Raw genomic sequence first — 19035 nt, 5'->3', positions numbered from 1 at the left:
CCGACTCCCCCGCAGTGCTCATGCTGTTGGAGGGACACACGTGTCCCACCATGCTGAGGGCGTGCACACCTCCAGCATGAGAACCTGCCCTGGACTTGTCCTTCCATGCTGCTGTCACACCCTGCAGGGCCTGCTGTGACCCAGGCACTGAGCGCTGTGTGCCCCTGTGCTCCCGCAGGATGGGGCTGCTGCTGCCCCAGCCGCGGCAGCTGCTCGGCAAAGCCTCCGTCCAGCCGGGCACAGGAATCCCCGCGTGCGCACAGGACTCGGGACAGGCACGAGGACAGGAGCAGTCACCACCGGAGGGATCTGCTCTGTGCCGCCGAGGGGTCCCTGTACCCTGGGCTGGTACCACTCGCACTGTGTCCCCGGCAGGGCTGCTGTCGCCTGGCTCAGGTGCCCATCCGGAGGGCCGCGAGATTCCGCTCCCGGGCCAGCACGGCTGCCGTGGCGGAGGGACGGGGCAGACCTGCGGGAGCGGGGCGGGGGCTGCCCGGCCACCCTCAATAAAGCGGCTGTCACCCCCGCGCTGCCTCGGCCTGTCCTTCCTGCTGCGCGGGCGGCGGGGCCGTGCGGCTGTTCCCGAGGCCATCGCTCCCGAGGCTGTTCCCGGGGCCCATCCTGCACCCGGTCTCGAGGCCATTCCCCAGGCCCATTGCTCCCGAGGCCGTTCCCAAGCCCATTGTTCCTGAGGCTGTTTCCCGAGCCTGTCCCGGGGCCCATCCTGGACCCGTTCTTGAGGCCATTCCCCAGGCCCATGCCAGACCCGTTCCCAAGGCCGTTCCCGAGCCCACTGTTCCCGAGGCCGTTCCCCGTGCCCACACCAGGGCCGTTCCCGAGCCCATTCTTCCCGGACCCGTTCCCGTTCCCGTTCCCGGGGCCCGTCGGGGCGGGTCACGTGTCCCGCGGGCCGCACGAGCCTCGCACGTGAGGCGGCCCATGGCGGGCCGGCGGACTACATCTCCCGGCACGCCCCGCGCCGCCGCGCACGCGGAACGCACGCCGGGAGGCCGCTCGGCCCCGCCTCCCGCCGCACAACGGGACTGCGCGCCTCACTGGCCCCGCCCTTCTCCCCTGCCATAGGCGGGCACTGATGCCGCTCACACATAAGGGCGGGACCACAGCGAATGCGGGTTTCTCATTGGCTGCTGCGGCGGTGAGGCGGGGCTGAGGGCGGGGCGCCGGAAGGCGGAAGCGGAGCATGGCGGCGGGTGCGGGCGGGCTGGTGGCGGCGGCCGCGCTGCTGTTGGCCCTGGCCGGGCCGCGCCCGGCGCCCGCCGAGCTCACGGATGGCAACAGCGAGCACCTGAAGCGGGAGCACTCGCTGATGAAGCCGTACCAGGGTGAGCGCGGGGCCGGGGGCACGCTCGGGGCGCCCCGCGAGCGGCCCGGGCTGATCCGCGCTCTGTTCGGCCCTTGGCAGGCGCGGGCTCCGCCGCGATGCCGCTGTGGGACTTCACGGGCAGCACCATGGTCACCAGCCAGTACGTCCGCCTGACGCCCGACGAGCGCAGCCGGGAGGGCTCCATCTGGAACCGCGTGGTGAGAGCCGGGGCAGGGCGGCGGGGGCCGCGGCGGGCCCGGCCCCTCACGGCCTGACGCCGCCGGGGTTTCTCCCACAGCCCTGCTTCCTCAAGGACTGGGAGCTGCACGTCCACTTCAAGATCCACGGAGCCGGCAAGAAGAACCTGCACGGGGACGGGCTGGCGCTGTGGTACACGCAGGATCGCCTGACGCCCGGTGGGTGCGGGCTGCCCCGAGCACAGGGGCTGGCCCGGCAGGCGCTGAGCTCCCCGCTCTGCTTCACTGCCCTGGGCTGACGTGTCCCTGTGTTCTGCCCGGGCAGCAGGTGCCCTCAGCCAGCTGCTCGTACAGCTCAGAACTCCCTGAGCACAGATTCTCACCTCCTTCTGTCTCTGCTCCTCTGCCCTGTTCCAGGTCCTGTCTTTGGCAGCAAGGACAACTTCCATGGACTGGCAATTTTCCTTGATACCTATCCCAATGACGAGGCGACAGAGGTGAGTGGTCCAGGCAGCCTGTGCAGTGCCCAGTTCCCTTCCTGCTCCAAGTGCTTCTCACCTCATCCAAGGAAAAGTCTCTCCCTAGCTGGGCACGGTCTGCTCTTCCTGTCCTGGGGGTTGGTAAAAAAAAGAGTTTGTGTGCATTAATGGAGATAAGAAGCTCCTTGCTCTTTCTTGTGCTGCTCTTGGCTGCACAGATGTTTCCAAGGCATCTCTGTGCAGGAGAGCAGGCACAGAGCTGCTGTAAACCCAGCACCACCTGCTAACATTCATCCTGGGTGTCATTCCCTGACCTCTGTGCTTTGGATACTCATCCCATGATGTTTCTGCCCTTATTTTCTCTTTGCAACCTATGTGTGCCTGAAATAAACTCCTAGGCTGCCTTTTTGCTCCAGAATTCCCCATGGCCATGGGACACATCAGTCCTGTGAGGGCTGGGGATCCTTTTCTTCTGTCCTGCTCTGTGTGTGGATCTCATGGCACAGTCAGGAAACTAAACTGTGCTTTGGGGTCTGTACCATCAAAACCATGATACTTCAGTCGTGAAGCACCTGGAAGTGACCCATCTCCCTGTTGTCTAGATGGTCCTGGGAGGTGAATTCCTGCCTCCAGTTGTCCCCTCCTGGTGGAGGTAATCCACTGATGACAAAGCCTTGTGTGTGCTTTTGCTGCTTATGTAGATTTCTGTCCATTCTGGGTCTTGTTATACACTTCTTGTGTTCAAAGAACAAGTGGATGTGGCGCTCAGGGCTATCTGACAAGGTGGGGATTGGTCACAGGTTGGACTGAGTGCTCTCAGAGGTCTTTTCCAACCTAAATAATTCCGGGATTTTTACCCAGCCACTCTGCAAGCGTGAGACACCCTGATTGCCTTGGCCATGGGGTACAGGGTGGGTTGAATCACAGAATCACAGGATGGGGGTCTTGAAATGGTGGCTCAGGAAGGGTGGCCATGCTTTAGGCAGCTCTGGCTGTGTTCAGAAGCAGCTTTAGGTGGAGCAGCAGCCGTGCACATCCCGCGCTCCGTGCCTGACCGTGCCCAGCTCCCACAGCCCCTGTCTGTCCCCGCAGCGTGTGTTCCCCTACATCTCAGCCATGGTGAACAACGGCTCGCTGAGCTACGAGCACAGCAAGGACGGGCGCTGGACGGAGCTGGCGGGCTGCTCGGCCGACCTGCGCAACCAGAACCACGACACCTTCCTGGCCGTGCGCTACTCGCGCGGCCGCCTGACGGTGAGACGGGATTCCGGCCTCGCAGCCCTGATACTTCATGAATTTTAGGGGTTTTCTCTTATTCTAGGTGAAAAGCCTCAGAAAAGAAATGTAAACAATTAACTGTCTGATGGCTGTGGAATGTGGTCTGGATGTTGTTTATCTACAGGTGCATCTGTGCATGTTGTTTCTAATTAATCACTGCTGGCTCGGACTCTCTAGAAGTCAAGAGCCTTTGTTATTCATTCCATTCTTGTTCTTTTTAGCCTTCTGATGAATCCTTCTCTCACTATTCTTTTAGTATAGTTTTATTTTATAATTTTAATATAATATATATCATAATAATCAACTTTCTCAGAAAGGGAGTCAAGATTCGCATCTCCTCACACAAAGCATCGACCATACAGGCTCAGCCACTGCCTCTCTGGCACCTCCAGCTCCAAAAGAGGTGCAGCCAGGCAGGATAGCGGCGTGCCAAAAGTGGTTGTCTGGAGAGGGTGTGATGTCCCTCACTGGAGATGCTAATGAATCATCTGGACACAACCTGTGTGATTTGGGATGGCTCTGTTGGGCAGGGAGGGTGGGCCCTGTCCCGTGGTTCTGGTGTGAGCCTCTCGTGGTTTTGCAGGTGATGACTGACGTGGAAGACAAGAACGAGTGGAAGAACTGCATCGACATCGCAGGGGTGCAGCTGCCAACCGGGTACTTCTTTGGTGCTTCTGCTGGCACTGGAGATCTCTCTGGTGAGAGGGGCTTTGCTCAGGGGAACACATGGTGGTCGGAGCCTGGATTAGATGACCCTGCCTTAGCAGGGGAGTTGGATTTCCAGAGGTCCCTTCCAACCCTAAAAATGTGATTCTGTGATTGAAACACTGGATGCACTGGATAGTTTCCATTGCTTCCTTTCTCTGAATTGTTTACCGGGCTCTTGAAACCCTTTTGGGACCCATGGCTGGGGAAAGGAGACACCTGAGAGCTAAGGAACATCTTTGGATTGCAGTTTGATACCTGGGGATGAGGGTGGCTTGAAAGGGAAGGAGACTGGAGCTGGCAGAGGATGGTCTGAGGGGTACTCTGAGTGTGTGGACATCTCAGAGCTTCTGACAGTGTTTGCTGCTCGCGGTTGTTCCCCAGACAATCACGACATTATCTCGATGAAGCTGTTCCAGCTCATGGTGGAGCACCCTGTAGAAGATGAGACCGTTGACTGGACCAAGATCGAGCCGAGGGTCAGCCTCCTTAAATCCCCCAAAGGTGAGCCCGTGGGCTTTGGAAACCTCCCGTGGGGGATTGGGAGGTGGGGGCTGGACTCTGGGAGGCACTGAAGGCTGACAGCGGGCTGAACTCCACAGGAGCCGAGCTTACGGTGGTCTCTGGGGCTGTTCTTTCCCTTGCAGACAACGTGGATGACCCGACGGGGAATTTCCGGAGCGGGCCGCTGACGGGCTGGAAGGTGTTCCTGCTGCTGCTCTGTGCACTCCTGGGCATCATTGTCTGCGCCGTGGTGGGAGCCGTGGTCTTCCAGAAACGCCAGGAACGGAACAAGCGTTTCTACTAGTGGAGCACCTGTGCCCAAACCCATCTTTTTTATGGGGAGCTGTAAAAAAAAACTGTGGTTTCTAAATGCTGTTTCTGAGAAATACCAGAAGTATTTTCTTACCTGTCTGTTTGGCTGTAACCCCTGCCCGGCCCTGGGCCTCCCGCGGGTTGCACTGAGGGGGGCGATGCCCGCTGGCTCCCCAGAGCTCTGCTGGGGAGCCTGGAGGTTGCTGCCCGGCTTTTGCAGCGCTCCCCCCGCCTTGCTGGGACTTGCTGTGCTGCCTGGGGCAGGTGTGAACATGAGGGGCTGAGGGGAGGGGGCTGTGAGTGGGGCATTAAAGGACTGACACCACCCGTGCCTCTGGCTCTGTTTGACGGGGAGAGAAGGGAGGGAGGAGGGGCAGCGCTGGAGGAACTGGGAATAGGGATTCAGCTTGGAGGGCGTGCAGGAAGCAATCCTGGGAGGATCCCAAAGGATCTGTGTGTGACCGGGGATGTGGTGAGGTATCCCCGCGCTTTCCGGAGGAGCCCCGGTGGGACGGGAGGGAGGACGGGATGTCCCCGGCCGCCGGTCCCGCCCCTTGGGCGGAAGAGAGCGGGGCCGTGTTTCCGGGGGAGCGGCGGGCGCAGCCAGCGTGTCCCGGGGCCGGGGGCCGGGCGGGCGCCATGGGCCCGGCCCGCCGCAGGGACGCGCTCCGGCTGCGCGGCGGAGGGTGAGCCGGGCACCGGGGGTCGCACCGGGGGCTGGGGGGATGCTATCGCGGTGTGGGGGGCGATGGTCGCACCAGGGGGATTTGGGGATGCTATCGCCGTGCGGGGGGCGGGGGTCGCTCCGGGGGCTGGGGGGATTTAGGGGCTGCTATGGGAGGGGGATCGCACCGGGCGCTGGGGGGATTTGGGGATGCTATCGCGGTGCGGGGGTCGCACCGGGGATTTGGGGGATGCTATCGTGGTGCGGGGGTCGCACTGGGAGCTGGGGGGATTTGGGGGATGCTATGGGAGGGGGGTCGCACCGGGGCCTGGGGGATTTGGGGATGCTATCGCCGTGCGGGGGACAGTGGTCGCATCGGGGGCTGGGGGGATTTGGGGGGGATGCTATCGGGGGACAGTGGTCGCATCGGGGGCTGGGGGGATTTGGGGGGGATGCTATCGCGGTGCGGGGGTCGCACTGGGAGCTGGGGGTATTTGGGGATGCTATCGGGGGGCAGTGGTCGCACCGGGGGCTGGGGGATTTGGGGGGGATGCTATCGCGGTGCGGGGGTCGCACCTGGGGCTGGGGGTATTTGGGGATGCTATCGGGGGGCAGTGGTCGCACAGGGGGCTGGGGGATTTGGGGGGGATGCTGTCGCGGGGCGGGGGTCGCACCGTGCGCTGACCCCGCTCCATCCCGCAGGTCCCCGCCGCTCCTGCGGCTCTTCCCCGGCCGGCTCTCCGCCTTCCCGCTGTTCCTGCTGCTGCTGCTGCTGGGCTTCGCTTCGCTGCTCTGGCTGCAGCTGAGCTGCTCGGGCGAGGGGCCGTTGCCGGGCGGGCAGCCCCGGGGGGCTCCCCGGCAGCCCTGCCCGCCCCCCGCGCCGCTGCAGCCGCCCCAGGAGGAGCCGTCGTGGGGGCCGCACCGGCTGGCGCTGCTGGTGCCCTTCCGAGAGCGCTTCGAGGAGCTGCTGGCCTTCGTGCCCTACATGCACCGCTTCCTCAGCAAGAAGAGGATCCGCCACCGCATCTTCATCCTCAACCAAGTGGATCATTTCAGGTAGAGCGTCTCCCTGTGCCCAGGGGGTCCTGCCCGAGCTCTGTGAATGCTGGGAGGGTGCTGCAGAGAAGCAGAGGGTCAGGGCAGCGTGATGTTGGTGTGATGCTCTCCCCAAAGCTGCTAATCCTAGAGCCTGGAGATGGACAAAGTGGTGGTTTGCTTCTTAGCAAGAATAGAATTTTAGCACAGAATCCTTTATCCTCGGGTGTTTCAGCTTTCTCCCCGGTGTCATATGTCCACAGCAGGAAACATACGGGGGCTCTGGAAGTCAAAGACAGTCATGGGGTGTTTGGAAATGCTGTTCCCCCAGCTCCCTGTGCAGGGGTGCAGCTGCAGGATGCAGTGCTGTGTGTGCATGTGTCCCTGTTTGGGGACCAGTCAGACATTGAGCATTGACGATTGTGGCAGGGCATGTGGGGACAGCGTGGCACTGAGAGCCCCCAGTCCCGTGGCAGGTTTAACAGGGCATCCCTGATCAACGTGGGCTTCCTGGAGAGCGGCAACGACACCGACTACATCGCCATGCACGATGTGGATCTGCTGCCCCTCAACGAGCACCTGGACTACAGCTTCCCAGAGGCAGGGCCCTTCCACGTGGCATCCCCCGAGCTGCACCCGCTCTACCACTACAAGACCTACGTGGGTGGCATCCTGCTGCTCACCAAGCAGCACTATGAGTTGGTGAGCTCCTGGGTGGGATGTCCTGGACAGTTTGGAGCAGGAGATGTGACATTGTCGTGGTGAACTTGGGAAGTGGGGACAGGAGTCAGAGTGGTTTGGGGGCAGAGCCTGTGGTCTGAGCTGCTGGCGGGCAGGACAGGGGAGGCTGGGCTGGTGTCTGCTCCTCTGAGGCTGTGGGGCTGTGCTCCACCTTGGCTGCTATGGTGCTGCTCTCGTTCCAGTGCAATGGCATGTCTAACCGCTTCTGGGGCTGGGGACGGGAGGACGATGAGTTCTATCGGCGTATCAAAGGAGCTGGTCTCCAGGTAAGGGGTCTCTGCACCCTCCTGCCTTGGAATTGCCCTTTTTTATGTCTCTTCACCTGTCTCTCACTGTGACCACGCAGTCTGGGGTCTGGGGAAGGCAGCCCTCTGCTCCAGCAGCAGGTGCAGGAATTTCCCAGGAGCTTTATGGAAGCTCTGCTCTTCTCCCAGGTTCGTCGTCCCTCTGGAATCACAACTGGATACGAGACTTTCCAGCACCTGCATGACCCAGCCTGGAGGAAGAGAGACCAGAAGCGCATCGCTGCGCAGAAGCAGGTGAGACCTGTGGTCAGGGGGAACCACGGGACACGGGCTGTGGTCACCACGTGCTCTGAGCCCTCCTTGCTCGTGTCCTCCTGTGCCAGCTCACTCCCTCCCCGGGCCCAGGGTGCTTCTCCCCTCCAGCCTGGGCCAAGCAGTCTCTCTCTTCCCCAGGAGCAGTTCAAGGTGGATCGGGAGGGAGGCCTGAACAACGTGAGGTACCGAGTCGAGTCACGGACAGATCTGAGCGTGGCAGGAGCCCCTTGCACCGTCCTTAACATCCTGCTGGACTGCGACACAAACGAGACCCCCTGGTGCACGTTTGGCTGAGCCCGTCCCCGCGTGCCAGTCGAGTGCTCTGTGCTGGTGCCAGGGCTCCCTGGCTGCCGTGCAGCTGCCTGGAGCAGGCAGGATTTGCAGCGGATGAGCATGGCAGTGCTGGCGAGACACAGAGGAGCAGAAGAGGCTGAGAACAGGACTTTGCTGGGAGCAGCAGAAGAGGCTGAGAGTGGGACTGGCTGCAGGCGCTGGTGCTGCCTCGCAGGGCAGGTGCAGGAGGTGGCTTTCCTGTGCTGGACATGGCTGAGCTGCCACGCAGCTCAGAGGACAATAAAGAACTGTCAGGGCACCTGTGAGTTGTGAATGCCCTGGGCTGTGCTGGCACTACTCCATTTTCCTGTTCCCTTCACCTTCCTTCAGCACACCTGCTCTGGCTTGGCCCCAGCTCCTCTCTGTGTGTCAGGTGAGCTCTGAGCTGCTCTGCCTCAGAGCCAAGCCGGTCTGAAATGGGCTCTGAGAGAGATGCTGCCTCTTCCAGCTGCCAGGTACCCCCAGGGCTGGGCTGTTGGCATTTCAGTGCAGGAAGTGGTTGTGGTTGAGCCGTGCCCGAGCCCCAGCATCCACAGCAGTGCTGGGTGTCAGCTCTTGAAGGCCAGGACCTCTCTGGGGTGAGGAGGAGAGCTCTGGCTGTGCTTTCCTTTCCTTGCTTGCCTTCCGTGGCGTGTGCTGCCTCAGCCTTTCTGGGGGGGTTGGAAAATCGGATGTCTGCCCTGGGGTCTTGGCACACGTTGTGGGTGCTGCTGCCTCCTCGGGCTGGGTAGACCCAGCTGAACAGCCAGTGCCTCTGTGTTCAGCCCCACCACTAGCACTGGCACCAGGCCCTCTGCGTTTCCTGGCCCCTTCTGTCCTCGTCTCCTGCCTGGCACTTCCTGCAGTGGTTGCTTTGCATCTCCAGAGAGAAGCTGTTGCCATCCTGGGAAGACGAGTAGCTCCAGAGAGGAGGGAGAGAGGGAGGGAGGGAGGGGAAAAAAGCATTGGAGCCAAGTGCAGGGCTCATGAACCCTGTAGGGGCTGTGGGGTGTCTGGAGGGATCTGGTGCCTTCTTTCTGTGCTGCTCTGGGGCTGGGAGAGGAGTCTGGAGCCCTTAGACAGGCTGATCCCCCTCTGAGGCAGGGATTGGGGTGCTGGTGCAGCGTGGTGAGGATCTGCTTTGCATCATGGAAGCAGCAGGCTCAGCCTCGGGGGATGTGGGGCTGTGCTGTCCAGGAGCTCCCGATGGCCTCTCCAGGTGGCTCCATGAAGGTATCTGGTATCTGCCATGAAGGTGCTGGTGAGCTTGGACGGCTGGTGCACTTCTCCACAGGTGCTCCCAGGACCAGTCAAGCCCTTGCTGTGGGCAGTGAGAGGAAAATACTGGCCCAGCAGCCCCACTCCTGCCTCTCCATGGCACGGGTTTGGGATCAGCCATCTGCATGGCAGCCCCTTCCCGGTGCCTGAACCGCAGCCAGGGCTGGTGGAGGCAGATCAAAGCATTTCTCTGAGTCGTTCAAAATAGATGACACAATTTGGGGCAGGTTTCATAAAGACGTTTCTGTGCAGAAACAGAGAGCATATGTGCACCTCGCGCTTCGCTCAGCGCTCCAGGCTCCTCTCCCGCTGCCTGGCAGCTATTTCTCAGCTCTGCTCGCAGCCCCCTCATCCCCCGGTTGCTTTTGTGGAAGAGGCACCCTGCTGGAGACCCGGCTTCCTTTTATAGCCCTGAATGTGACTCGGAGGTCGCTCGGCTCTGCTCCCCCCACACGCTTCGGTATCGGCAATGGCCCAGCGGGAGGGGATGAAGTTTTCCCCCGTTGCCTTTCCACAGATAGATCACACCCTGCCTGCTGTCCCAGGAGCCCTGCAGAGCCGAGCCAAAAGCCTCCCGGCGTTCTCATCTTCTCAGCAAGCCTGAGGAGAACATCAGGATGCTCAGGGGCAGAGAGGGGCCCTGCAGGCCCAGCCCTGCCCCTCTGTGACCCCCCTTCTGGGGTCCCGGGTACTGTTGAAGCAGGTGCAGCAATCCTTGGCTTTTATTGCCAGGTTGTTATGAAGTGGATTGTTCCAGAGCTGTTTGCTGGTGGGCTCGTGAAATTGCTGTGGTATCTTAAAGGGGAGCACTGCGGGGTGAGGTGAGCAGAGAGAGGGGATGGGGGAAAAAGTCAGAGGAAGCTGAAGGATCTCTGCCTGGAGACGGTGACATCCCTGGCTGCTGGAGTGACCCGGGCAGGGCCAAGGGCCCTGTGGAAGCTGCTATCCAGGCAGACGTGCTCGGGGCACGCAGCCCAAGGAGGAGCAGGGATCGGGGCAGACGGGGAGGAGGGGTGCAGCAGTGACCAGCACCCCGTGCAGCCCCTGGCATCCCTGCAGCCCGCCCGAGCCGAGCCCTGCGGGATGTGGGGGGCTTTTCCCGACTGAGATACAGAGGGCCAGGACACGGCAGACACATTCCCGAGGCCAGCAGGATGGGGCATGGCACCGTTGGGAAGGGCTGCCTTGTTCAGAGGCCAAGCCTGCTGGTGCCGCTGGGCACAGGAGAACGGGGGCTGAGCCCCGAGGGAGCGGAGCGTGCCTTGGCAGCGCACCGAGGACACCGCCAGCATGTGAGCCCGGCGAGCAGGGACCGGGGACAGTGTGTGTGTGTGGGAGAGCACTGGCAGCACAGCTTGGGGACGCGGCTGTGCGGCGGAGGGAGCTGGCAGCGAGCGCTGGGGACGGCGCGGTCCCTGCCCGGGACAGAGCCGGGCACCGCGCCGTGGCACGGAGCACGGCTGCTGCAGGTGTCCTGCTCCCACCGGTGACCAGGTCCACCCCGTGCCGGGATCCTCGCTCCCTGCGGCTGCCAAACCCGGCTCCAGGCCAGGATGTGATTCAGAGGGATGAAGCGTGTTCCGTCTCACTGGCGCCAGGCCAGGCGAGTGTCCCACGGGGGTACGCCGTGTCCCCGGGCTTTGTGATGCTCCTGCCCACCCGCGGGTGCTGTGAGTGGGGTACAAGGGGTTGCCCTGCTAGAGGAAAGCACAGAGAGTGTCCCGTGGAGTCGAGACCCCTCTCCACGCCGCAGGTACGAAGCAAAATATTTCTCTCCACCCTTGGTGGGCGATACCGGGAATACTGTCAGGCGGTTACCGGGAGCCGAGCGGCGCCGGTGCTGCCGGTCCGGAGCTGTAGCTAGGGGGATTTGCGGGCTCTCCCCGCCATTTGGGGGCTGGGGTTCCGCTCCAGTGCCGGCACCGCCCGCAGCCAGCGCGCCCTGCCCCGCCCCGCTGGTGGGCACGGCCGGGCCGTCCCCCTCCTTCCTCCTTCCTCCTCCTCCTCCTCCTCCACCTCCTGCTGCTGCTGCTGCTGCTGCTTCCCGCCCCTCCCGTCCCGCCGCCCCCGCGCCGCGATTTGCCGGTGCCGGCTCCGCCCGCCGCCCCGCGCGGCCGCGGCCGAGGGGCGCGTTCAAACGCGGCGAGGGAAGGAGCGGGAGCGGAGCGGAGCCGTGCGGGACCGCAGCGCCGCCGGCATGGTGAGTGCGGGCCCGGCCGCCCCTTCCCCCTCCCCCGCCGCGCTGCGGCCAGCGGGGCTTTGTCCCGGGCTCGGCCCGGGCACCCACTGCCCCCTCCGCCCTCTCCGAGCCGGAAATTCCGGCGGGGCCGCGGGAGGCGCGGCGGGGGCCGCGCGGGACCCGCGCCCGCCTCCCTGCCGTTCGCTCCCGGGTGGAATGGGGATGGGAAAGGGAAAAGGTTTGTGGCCGTATCCTGCCTGGGCACGGCTGGGATAGGAGCAGATCGCGAAGGAGCCAGGCTGGCCGGACCGGTGTTTTGCCGCCTGGAGGGTGATCCCCTCCCTGCCGCAGGCAGGACACCTTCGGGCTCCCCCGGCGTTTCCCAAACCTCCCACAACCTGACCTACTTCCTCGGCCGCCTGTGCCGGGAGGAGCCGCTGCGGGGCTCGGCCGAGCTGCTCCCCAGTGCCGGGGGTGGATGGGCACCATCCGCGCCCCCCACCACGGGAACATCCCGTGCCCTGTCCCCGTGCACGCCCTGGCACCGCGGGCAGCCCCGATCCTTCCAGAGGGTCCGTGCCCGGTGCCCTTCGTGGGGTGCCGGTGCCCGGAGCAGGTGTTGGGCTCGCAGAGGGAGGTGACAGCGCAGGCCGGGAGCTGTCAGACAGGTTTGTGCGTGGCAGCAATTAAAAGCGGGGTGTTTGTTTACCCGGCGCGTGGTGCTGAGAACCAGGGCAGCTTCCTGGGTGTAACCCGGCCCCGGAGCCCTCGGCGAGGCTGGGAGCGGTGCTGGGGGCTCTGCCTCGCCCCTGCCACACTCCCTGTGTCCCCGGCGCTGGTGTGAGGCCATCGTCCCCTCCCTGGCGCTGGGGAGCCAGAGCCGAGGCCGAAGGCATCCTCTCATCCTTCCTCCCCCGGCCACCTGCGCAGGAAGCCGCATTGTCCCGTCAGCATCCTGCCCCTTCCCGCCGCCCTCACGCCATGTCCGGCCGCGGGGTCCCCGGCACGCACGCAGCAGCTGCGCCGTGGCCGCCTGTCCCTGCCCGGCGCTGGGGAGGGAATGCCCCGGGAGGGACGGGGCCGTGTGGAGCTCGGGAAGCGTCCCCGCGGTACGGCAGAGGTGCCCGTCCCGGGGAGGCCAGGCTGACGGGCATCCCCAGGGGCATTTTGGGGAGGCCTCCAGAGGGTGTCCGGAGGTCCCGGCGGGGAGGTTGGGTGCCGCCGGGCCGGGGCTGGCGCCAGGCCTGGGCAGGTGCTGCCGGCTCCCGAACTCGCCCGCCTGGCTGGGCGGCAGGTGCCTGTTCTGGTGGCGGCCCCGGCCGCGGGCGGGAGGTGGGGCTGGGTGTGGGAGGAGGCGCTGCACCATGGTGGGGGCAGCGGCGGGGAGCCCCCGCCCGTGCCTGCTGGGCCCTGTCCCCCGGGAAGCTGCACGGGAGATGGCAGAGCCATCCCAGTGCCAGGAGCCCGTGTGGGCCCTCCCTTGGGGCTGGCTGGGAAAGGGGTGCCGGGGGTGTGTCCCGGCTGCCCGGCATCGCTGACTCTCTCTCTTCCTCGGCAGTGCTGGTTCTGGGCTTTTCTCTAGTTCTCCATGGCAGCAGCACAGGGTCCTGTGACCTGTGAGCCCGACACCCGTGTCCTCGGCACCTACCTGTCCTCGGAGCCCGTCGGCGTCGCTGGCAGCATGGGCAGCGTGGGCAGCCTGGTGGAGAAGCAGGATCTGTCCCCCCTGGAGCTGCGGGCCCCGCTGGGCGGCTCGCGGGGGCTCCGGCAGCCCGACGGCTTGCTGCGGAAGGGGCCGAACCAGCGGGAGCTCTTTGGGTACCTGCACGGGGCCAAGAAGGAGACGCGGGCGGAGCGGAAGCACCAGACATCGGGCGCCTGCTACAAGCGGGACTACGAGAGCGACCGCGAGAACCGGTCCCCCGAGCGCTGCTCCCGCGAGCATCACCGTGGGGCCGACTTCTCCAAGAGCTCCCTGCCGGAGCGGGGCCGCTTCGACAAGGTGAGGCTGTGGGGTCCTGAGATACGGCCTGCTCTGCGACAGGATGGGGAGGGGGCAGGATGATCTGCACCCCCCTGGGTGGGATGTGGGGATTTGAGGATGTTCAGGGATATGAAGCTGGGAGTGTGGGGGTTCTCTCTGGCTGTAGAGGCTCATGGTTTACTTTGCACTTGTTTTTCAGTGTCGTATCAGGCCCTCGGCCTTCAAGGCAGTGGCTGGGAAGGGGCTGGTCTCCATGCAGGGCCTGTCCTCGTCCAAGGGGCAGAAGCTGTCCAAGAGCAATGGGAGCCTGCACACGCTGCTGTCGCAGAGCAGCACGGCGGCCCCGCAGCACGGCCCGCTCCGCAGCCACCTGCTCCACGCCATCAGCCTGGACGAGGCCTCTGACTCCAGCCACAACTCCATCCAGAGCTTCCCGTCCTACGGCTCCCGCCTCAAGCCTGCCCAGAGCCAGTTCAGCGCCTCCATGGGCCACATCAACCACATCGGGGGCTCCTTGGACAGGGTTTCCCGGAGCCCCAGGGAGACCCTGGCCCCTGAGAAGATGCCCCTGTCCTGCAAAAGCATGGCCACCCTGAGCAGGCTGCAGAGCCCTGGCGAGCCCCCGCCACCGTACGAGTTCTCCTACTCGCTGGAGGACGCGGTGAAGCAGCTGGAGGACCGGCTGCAGGAGACGGGAGGGGAGCTGCGGCAGCTCAAGAGGAGCCTCAGTGAGACTGAAGATCCCTTCACACAGGTGAGCCGTGGGGCTGGAGTGGTGCTGGGCACCCCGGGCTGGGATGTGGGGGTGGAAGGAGCACTGAACGAGCTGCTGTGGTGGGTGATGGGCTTGGAATGCCCGAGTGTGGGAGGATCAAATATCACAGGACCTCTTGGGGTCCCTCCTGGGGCTACAGCCTCTCACCAGTGTCCTCCTGTGCTGGCAGGCGTTTGAGGACAAGCAGCGGCTGTGGCTGGACGAGCTGGAGGACCTGAAGCAGATGTACATGGCCCGGCTGCAGCAGGTGATGCAGCAGGCGCAGCGCGGGCAGCGGGCGCTGCAGCTGCAGCTCTACAAGGCGCAGCAGGAGAAGAAGCGGCTGCAGGAGGAGCTGAGCCTGCAGCAGTGCCAGTGCGAGGAGAGCAAGCTCCGGCAGCCCCAGGGCGAGCATGGCAGCCCCAAACTGGAGGAGACCAAGTGGGAGGTGAGTTCCCTTCCCTTCCCTTCCCTTCCCTTCCCTTCCCTTCCCTTCCCTTCCCTTCCCTTCCCTTCCCTTCCCTTCCCTTCCCTTCCCTTCCCTTCCCTTCCCTTCCCTTCCCTTCCCTTCCCTTCCCTTCCCTTCCCTTCCCTTCCCTTCCCTTCCCTTCCCTATTGCCACACTCCTGGCTATGGGGGCAGCAGTTCCCTGCTCTGGTGTCACTCAGGGTCACAGGATGGGAGGGATGAGCCACGTGTGGTGCTTATGGTCTCCCAGGAGGACAGCTTGGGGTGCTGCCACCTCTGGGGTCCTGCTCCCCCAGCCCTTCCTGACTGCTCGCCCGTGTCCTGCAGGTGTGCCAGAAAGCAGCAGAAATCTCCCTGCTGAAGCAGCAGCTCCGGGACACCCAGGAGGAGATGGCTCAGAAGCTGGGGGAGATCTTCAGCCTGAAGACGCAGCTGCGGGAGGCCAAGGCAGAGGTCCAGGCCAGGGACACCCAGCTGGCACAGCTGGCAGACTCCTTCCAGAGCCCCCCGGAGCCCAGCACCTCGCTGCCCCTGGGCGATGACCCCATGCCGTCGTGCCAGGACTTCCCTGGCTGCGAAACTGATGACTCCAAGTGCCGGGGCCTGCAGAGCGACTCGGCGGAGCCCCTGGAGCGGCAGGTGGAGTGGCTGTGGGCAGAGCTGCTGCGGGAGCGGCGTCAGGGCCAGCTGCAGGCTGTGAACTTTGAGCTGGAGAGGAAAACGTGGCAGGAGGAGAAGGAGAAGGTGCTGCGGTACCAGCGGGAGCTCCAGGCCAGCTACATGGAGATGTACCACCGGAGCCAGGCGCTGGAGCGGGAGCTGCGGCAGCTGCGGGCGGAGCCCAGGGATGTCAGGATCGACTCGCCCTGGATCGAGCGGGTGGAGTCCTCCAAGATCTGAGGGGCGGGATGCCAGTGGGACTGAGAAGGGGGAAGGTCTCTTGCCGCTGCAAAGGGACGATCTCAGGGTGTGCACAAGGACTGGCCCCGCTCGGCGCTGCCCTGGCTGAAGGACCGATTGCCACAGGGGAGCTTCTCCTTCTTGCAGCACTGCAGGCCCTGCTCGTGGGGGTCTCTGGAGGGCGGGGGGGGTCTTCTGTGCCAGGGTGGGGGGCTTGCATGTGCCCCGTGCTCTGACTCCAGGAGTGTTTGCCCTGTGATTCCTTCTGCCATGGGGGCAGAAACCAAGCACCCTGTGAGACATTCCCTGTCCCTCCTGCTCTGCTGCTCTTGTTCCTACAACCCAGTAACTTAATGTCTTGTGAGGAGAAGCTTAAGCCCTGTCCCCCACCCCACTGCCTTGCTGTGGGGTGCAGCTCCTGTTTGCAGTGGCTGCCGTGTCAGCAGGGCCCTGGGGCTGGTGGTGCCACTGGGGAGGGAGAAGAGGAAACCCTGAGGAGTTCTGGTGCTGCTGGGAGGGGGCACCTGCCCCAGCAGAGGTGCTTCTGTGGCCCCAGTGTGGAGCTGCTCTGCAGTGGAGGTGGTTGGTGCAGCTTTCTTCGGGCTGAGATGGGGAAATGCCTTGTGCAAGGAGGGATGGGGACTGGTGCTCTGCCACACTGGGAGAAACTGGGGTGGGAGAGAGGACTGGGGCATGTGCCTGAGCTGGGGAAGAGGCTGGGGTCCCCCCTCCCAGGGGAGGTGAGGGGGAGCTGGGGAGCCCAGAGGCGCTGGAAGGAGAGCCCTGCTCTGTGTGTGTGTCACAGCAGAACCATGTGAAGGCTGGGCCTGGCTCCTCACCCCATTCCTGCAATAAACCTGCATTTCTCTCTCTGGGCCTCTGCTCTGCTTGGGTCGGGGGGCTCCTGGCCATGAGGGTGTGGGCTGGCCGGGGCCTGCCCAGCAGGGCACAACGGGTGGGGCATGGCCGTGAGTCACGGCGGGGCCGGGTGGGCTCCAGGGCATCCTCACCCCTGCTTGTGCTTTAACCCAGCCGTGGACACCCCCAGCAATCCCCCCGAGCAGCAGGACCACGTTGTACAAACCCGCAGACACCTTTATTCACCCCACAGTGCTCAGCATCCCCCCATCAGTCCTCCTGCAGAGTCCCCAGACACAGCCGTGTGAGGGAGTGCCCGGGCACAGGGCCCCGCAGGGCACAGCCCGGCCCCGGCTCCTCACAGCGGCAGGGGCAGGGCCGACACCTCCTCCAGGCACTCGTCGTAGGCCTCCTGGTACTCCTCGTGGGGCTTGATCAGGATGACACAGGTCGGGCGCTTGGAGCCGGCTGCAGCTCCCAGGTCCTGAGGGAACACAGGAGGCCATGGGGGGCCAGGTCCCTTCCCGAGCTGAGACCCTCATGAACCTTTTCCCAGCTTGTCTCCTGCAAGCTGGGCTGGCACGAGGGACTGGCACCTGGCTCACGTGCCAGAATTCTTCCCCAGAGTGGTTCTGCAGAGCTGCCTGCACCGGGGTGAAGCTCCAAGGACACCGACTGCCCCTGCAGCTCCCTGTCTGCAGAAGAGCCTGGCAAAGATGGGCTGGCTCTGCCCCGGAGCTGCTGCAGAACTCCATCATGGCAAACAGCTCTGTGATTCCACAGTGAGACACTGCTACACCTCCCCCTGCCCGTTCTGTGCCTCGGTCAGGGACAAACACCGAGTTCTTCACTCGGGCACCGGATCTGCACCTCCCGGGAAGGCTCCGGTCACAGCCTGCGCTCCTCACCGGGGCTGCTTCCTGCCCCGCCGCAGCACTCACCGATTTGGAAGGGACGTAGGCGTACGGGAGGCTCCTGTCCTCGCACATGATGGGGATGTGGCAGTAGACATCGATGGGCAGCGTGTCCCCGGCCAGCACGGCGATGCTGCGGGCACAGCCGTGTGAGCGGCCGCGCCGCCGGGGCCGCGCCGCCCGCGGGGCCAGCCCCGCACTTACCCCTTCTCGCCCTTGTTGATGAACTTCTGCACCTCCTTCACGCCGCGGCGGAGCTGCTTGTGCTTGGTCGCTGCAAGAGAAGCGGGGCGTGAGGGGCCGAGTGGGAAGCGCAGCGTGCGGGGCCGCGCCGCCGCCATCACCCGGCCCCTCCGCGCCGGCGCCGCCGGACCTTTCCTGATGCACTTGAGCAGCTTTCGGGTGAGCTTGCGGGACGCGAGCGGCTGCGCGATGGGGTTCAGGAAGTCGAGCTGCTCCCGGTACGAGAGCTCCGGCGTCGCCTCCGCCTCGGCCGCCGCCTCCGGCTTCTCCCGCGCCATGGCCGCGACAGCCCGATTCCGCTTCCGGGCCGCCGCCCGCCGGCTCTGCGACAGCCAATCGGAACCGCCCCGGCAGTGACTGACAGCCGGGACGGCCAATGGCCAGCGGTGTTTGCACCAACCCGCCCACGCGCTCCAGCGTTTCCCGGCGCCGGCCCCAGCTCTGGAGCCGGCCCCAGTTCCAGTTCTGGACCTCTCCCAGGCCCAGTTCCAGTCGCGGCCTCAGTTCCAGTTCCGAACCCCTCCCGGTCCCAGTCACGGTCCCAGCTCCAGTTCTGGAGCCGGCCACAGTTCCATTTCCAGTTCTGGACCTCTCCCAGTCCCGGTCCCAGTCCCAGTACCGGTCCCAGTTCTGGAGCCAGCCCCAGTTCCAGTCATGGTCCCAGCCCCAGTTCTGGAGCCAAACCCAGTTCTAGTTGCGGTCCCAGTCCCAGTTCTGGACCCCTCCCAGTCCCAGCCCCAGTTCTGGAGCCAGCCCCAGTATCAGTCGCGGCCCCAGTTCCAGTTCTGAACCCCTCCCAGTCCCAGTCATGGTCCCAGCTCCAGTTCTGGAGCCGGCCCCAGTTCCAGTTCTAGTTCTGGACCTCTCCTAGTCCCAGCCCCAGTTCCAGTCCCGGTCCCAGTTCTGGACCCTCCCACCCCAGTCGCGATCCCAGTTCCAGTTGCGGTCCCAGTTCTGGATCCCTCCCAGCCCCAGTCCCAGTCGCAGGCAGGCCGGGGCAAGCTCCAACACGGGCCTTTATTGGGTGTGGTCAGTGCAGTAACGCTGGACGCACCCGACCCAACACAACAGCACAAAACCTGGAGGTGGGAACGCTGCCGTGCCCGGAGTGCAGCCAGCCGCCCTCAGGGCCGTGCCTGCCGCATCCGCCTGGCCACACACAGCATCCTCTCCCTTGCTTTTCATCCCAGAGAACTCCCTGCAGGGCCACAGCGCTGCTTTTCCCAAAAACAATGGAGGCTTCCAACGTGGTACCCTCCCAAAAACTGCTCTGAATGAACCCATCAACCCAGCAGCCAGCACGGGGGATAACGAGATCATGGCAGCACATCCCCGAGCCCAGGAGA

General features: G+C 64.4%; 4 protein-coding genes across 6 annotated transcripts; 3 read left to right on the top strand and 1 right to left on the bottom strand.

Annotated features, from left to right (window-relative positions):
- Positions 1 to 1173: 1173 nt before the first annotated feature.
- On the top strand, positions 1174 to 5124 carry LMAN2 (lectin, mannose binding 2). Its single transcript, XM_064387824.1, has 8 exons — positions 1174 to 1343; positions 1424 to 1542; positions 1623 to 1740; positions 1939 to 2018; positions 3093 to 3254; positions 3862 to 3976; positions 4368 to 4487; positions 4631 to 5124. The coding sequence occupies exons 1-8, from the start codon at positions 1202 to 1204 to the stop codon at positions 4789 to 4791; spliced, it is 1017 nt and encodes a 338-aa protein (XP_064243894.1). The 5' UTR covers positions 1174 to 1201; the 3' UTR covers positions 4792 to 5124.
- A 188-nt stretch (positions 5125 to 5312) lies between these two features.
- Positions 5313 to 8429, top strand: B4GALT7 (beta-1,4-galactosyltransferase 7). Its single transcript, XM_064387825.1, has 6 exons — positions 5313 to 5485; positions 6166 to 6519; positions 6975 to 7200; positions 7422 to 7505; positions 7674 to 7778; positions 7938 to 8429. The coding sequence occupies exons 1-6, from the start codon at positions 5328 to 5330 to the stop codon at positions 8091 to 8093; spliced, it is 1083 nt and encodes a 360-aa protein (XP_064243895.1). The 5' UTR covers positions 5313 to 5327; the 3' UTR covers positions 8094 to 8429.
- Positions 8430 to 10841: 2412 nt separating this feature from the next.
- On the top strand, positions 10842 to 16544 carry N4BP3 (NEDD4 binding protein 3). 3 transcript variants are annotated; one of them, XM_064387865.1, is made up of 5 exons: positions 10842 to 11142; positions 13127 to 13570; positions 13752 to 14306; positions 14497 to 14754; positions 15102 to 16544. In XM_064387865.1, exons 2-5 carry the CDS (start codon positions 13157 to 13159, stop codon positions 15672 to 15674), a joined length of 1800 nt encoding a protein of 599 aa, XP_064243935.1. In that variant the 5' UTR covers positions 10842 to 11142; positions 13127 to 13156; the 3' UTR covers positions 15675 to 16544. The 3 variants fall into 3 exon arrangements, with proteins under 3 accessions (XP_064243935.1, XP_064243934.1, XP_064243936.1); XM_064387864.1 differs by lacking the exon at positions 10842 to 11142 and adding an exon at positions 11411 to 11589; XM_064387866.1 differs by lacking the exon at positions 10842 to 11142 and adding an exon at positions 11806 to 12236.
- A 204-nt stretch (positions 16545 to 16748) lies between these two features.
- Positions 16749 to 17999, bottom strand: NHP2 (NHP2 ribonucleoprotein). Its single transcript, XM_064387721.1, has 4 exons — positions 17820 to 17999; positions 17651 to 17720; positions 17474 to 17579; positions 16749 to 17016 (listed from the first exon to the last, which is right to left on the bottom strand). The coding sequence occupies exons 1-4, from the start codon at positions 17965 to 17967 to the stop codon at positions 16891 to 16893; spliced, it is 450 nt and encodes a 149-aa protein (XP_064243791.1). The 5' UTR covers positions 17968 to 17999; the 3' UTR covers positions 16749 to 16890.
- Positions 18000 to 19035: the final 1036 nt, after the last annotated feature.

This window comes from Passer domesticus, chromosome 13 (genome assembly GCF_036417665.1).
Source record: "Passer domesticus isolate bPasDom1 chromosome 13, bPasDom1.hap1, whole genome shotgun sequence".
In the NCBI taxonomy this organism is placed as follows: domain Eukaryota; kingdom Metazoa; phylum Chordata; class Aves; order Passeriformes; family Passeridae; genus Passer; species Passer domesticus.
The sequence above is the reverse complement of the archived record's forward strand: the minus strand, read 5'-3'. Positions and strand labels throughout refer to the sequence as shown.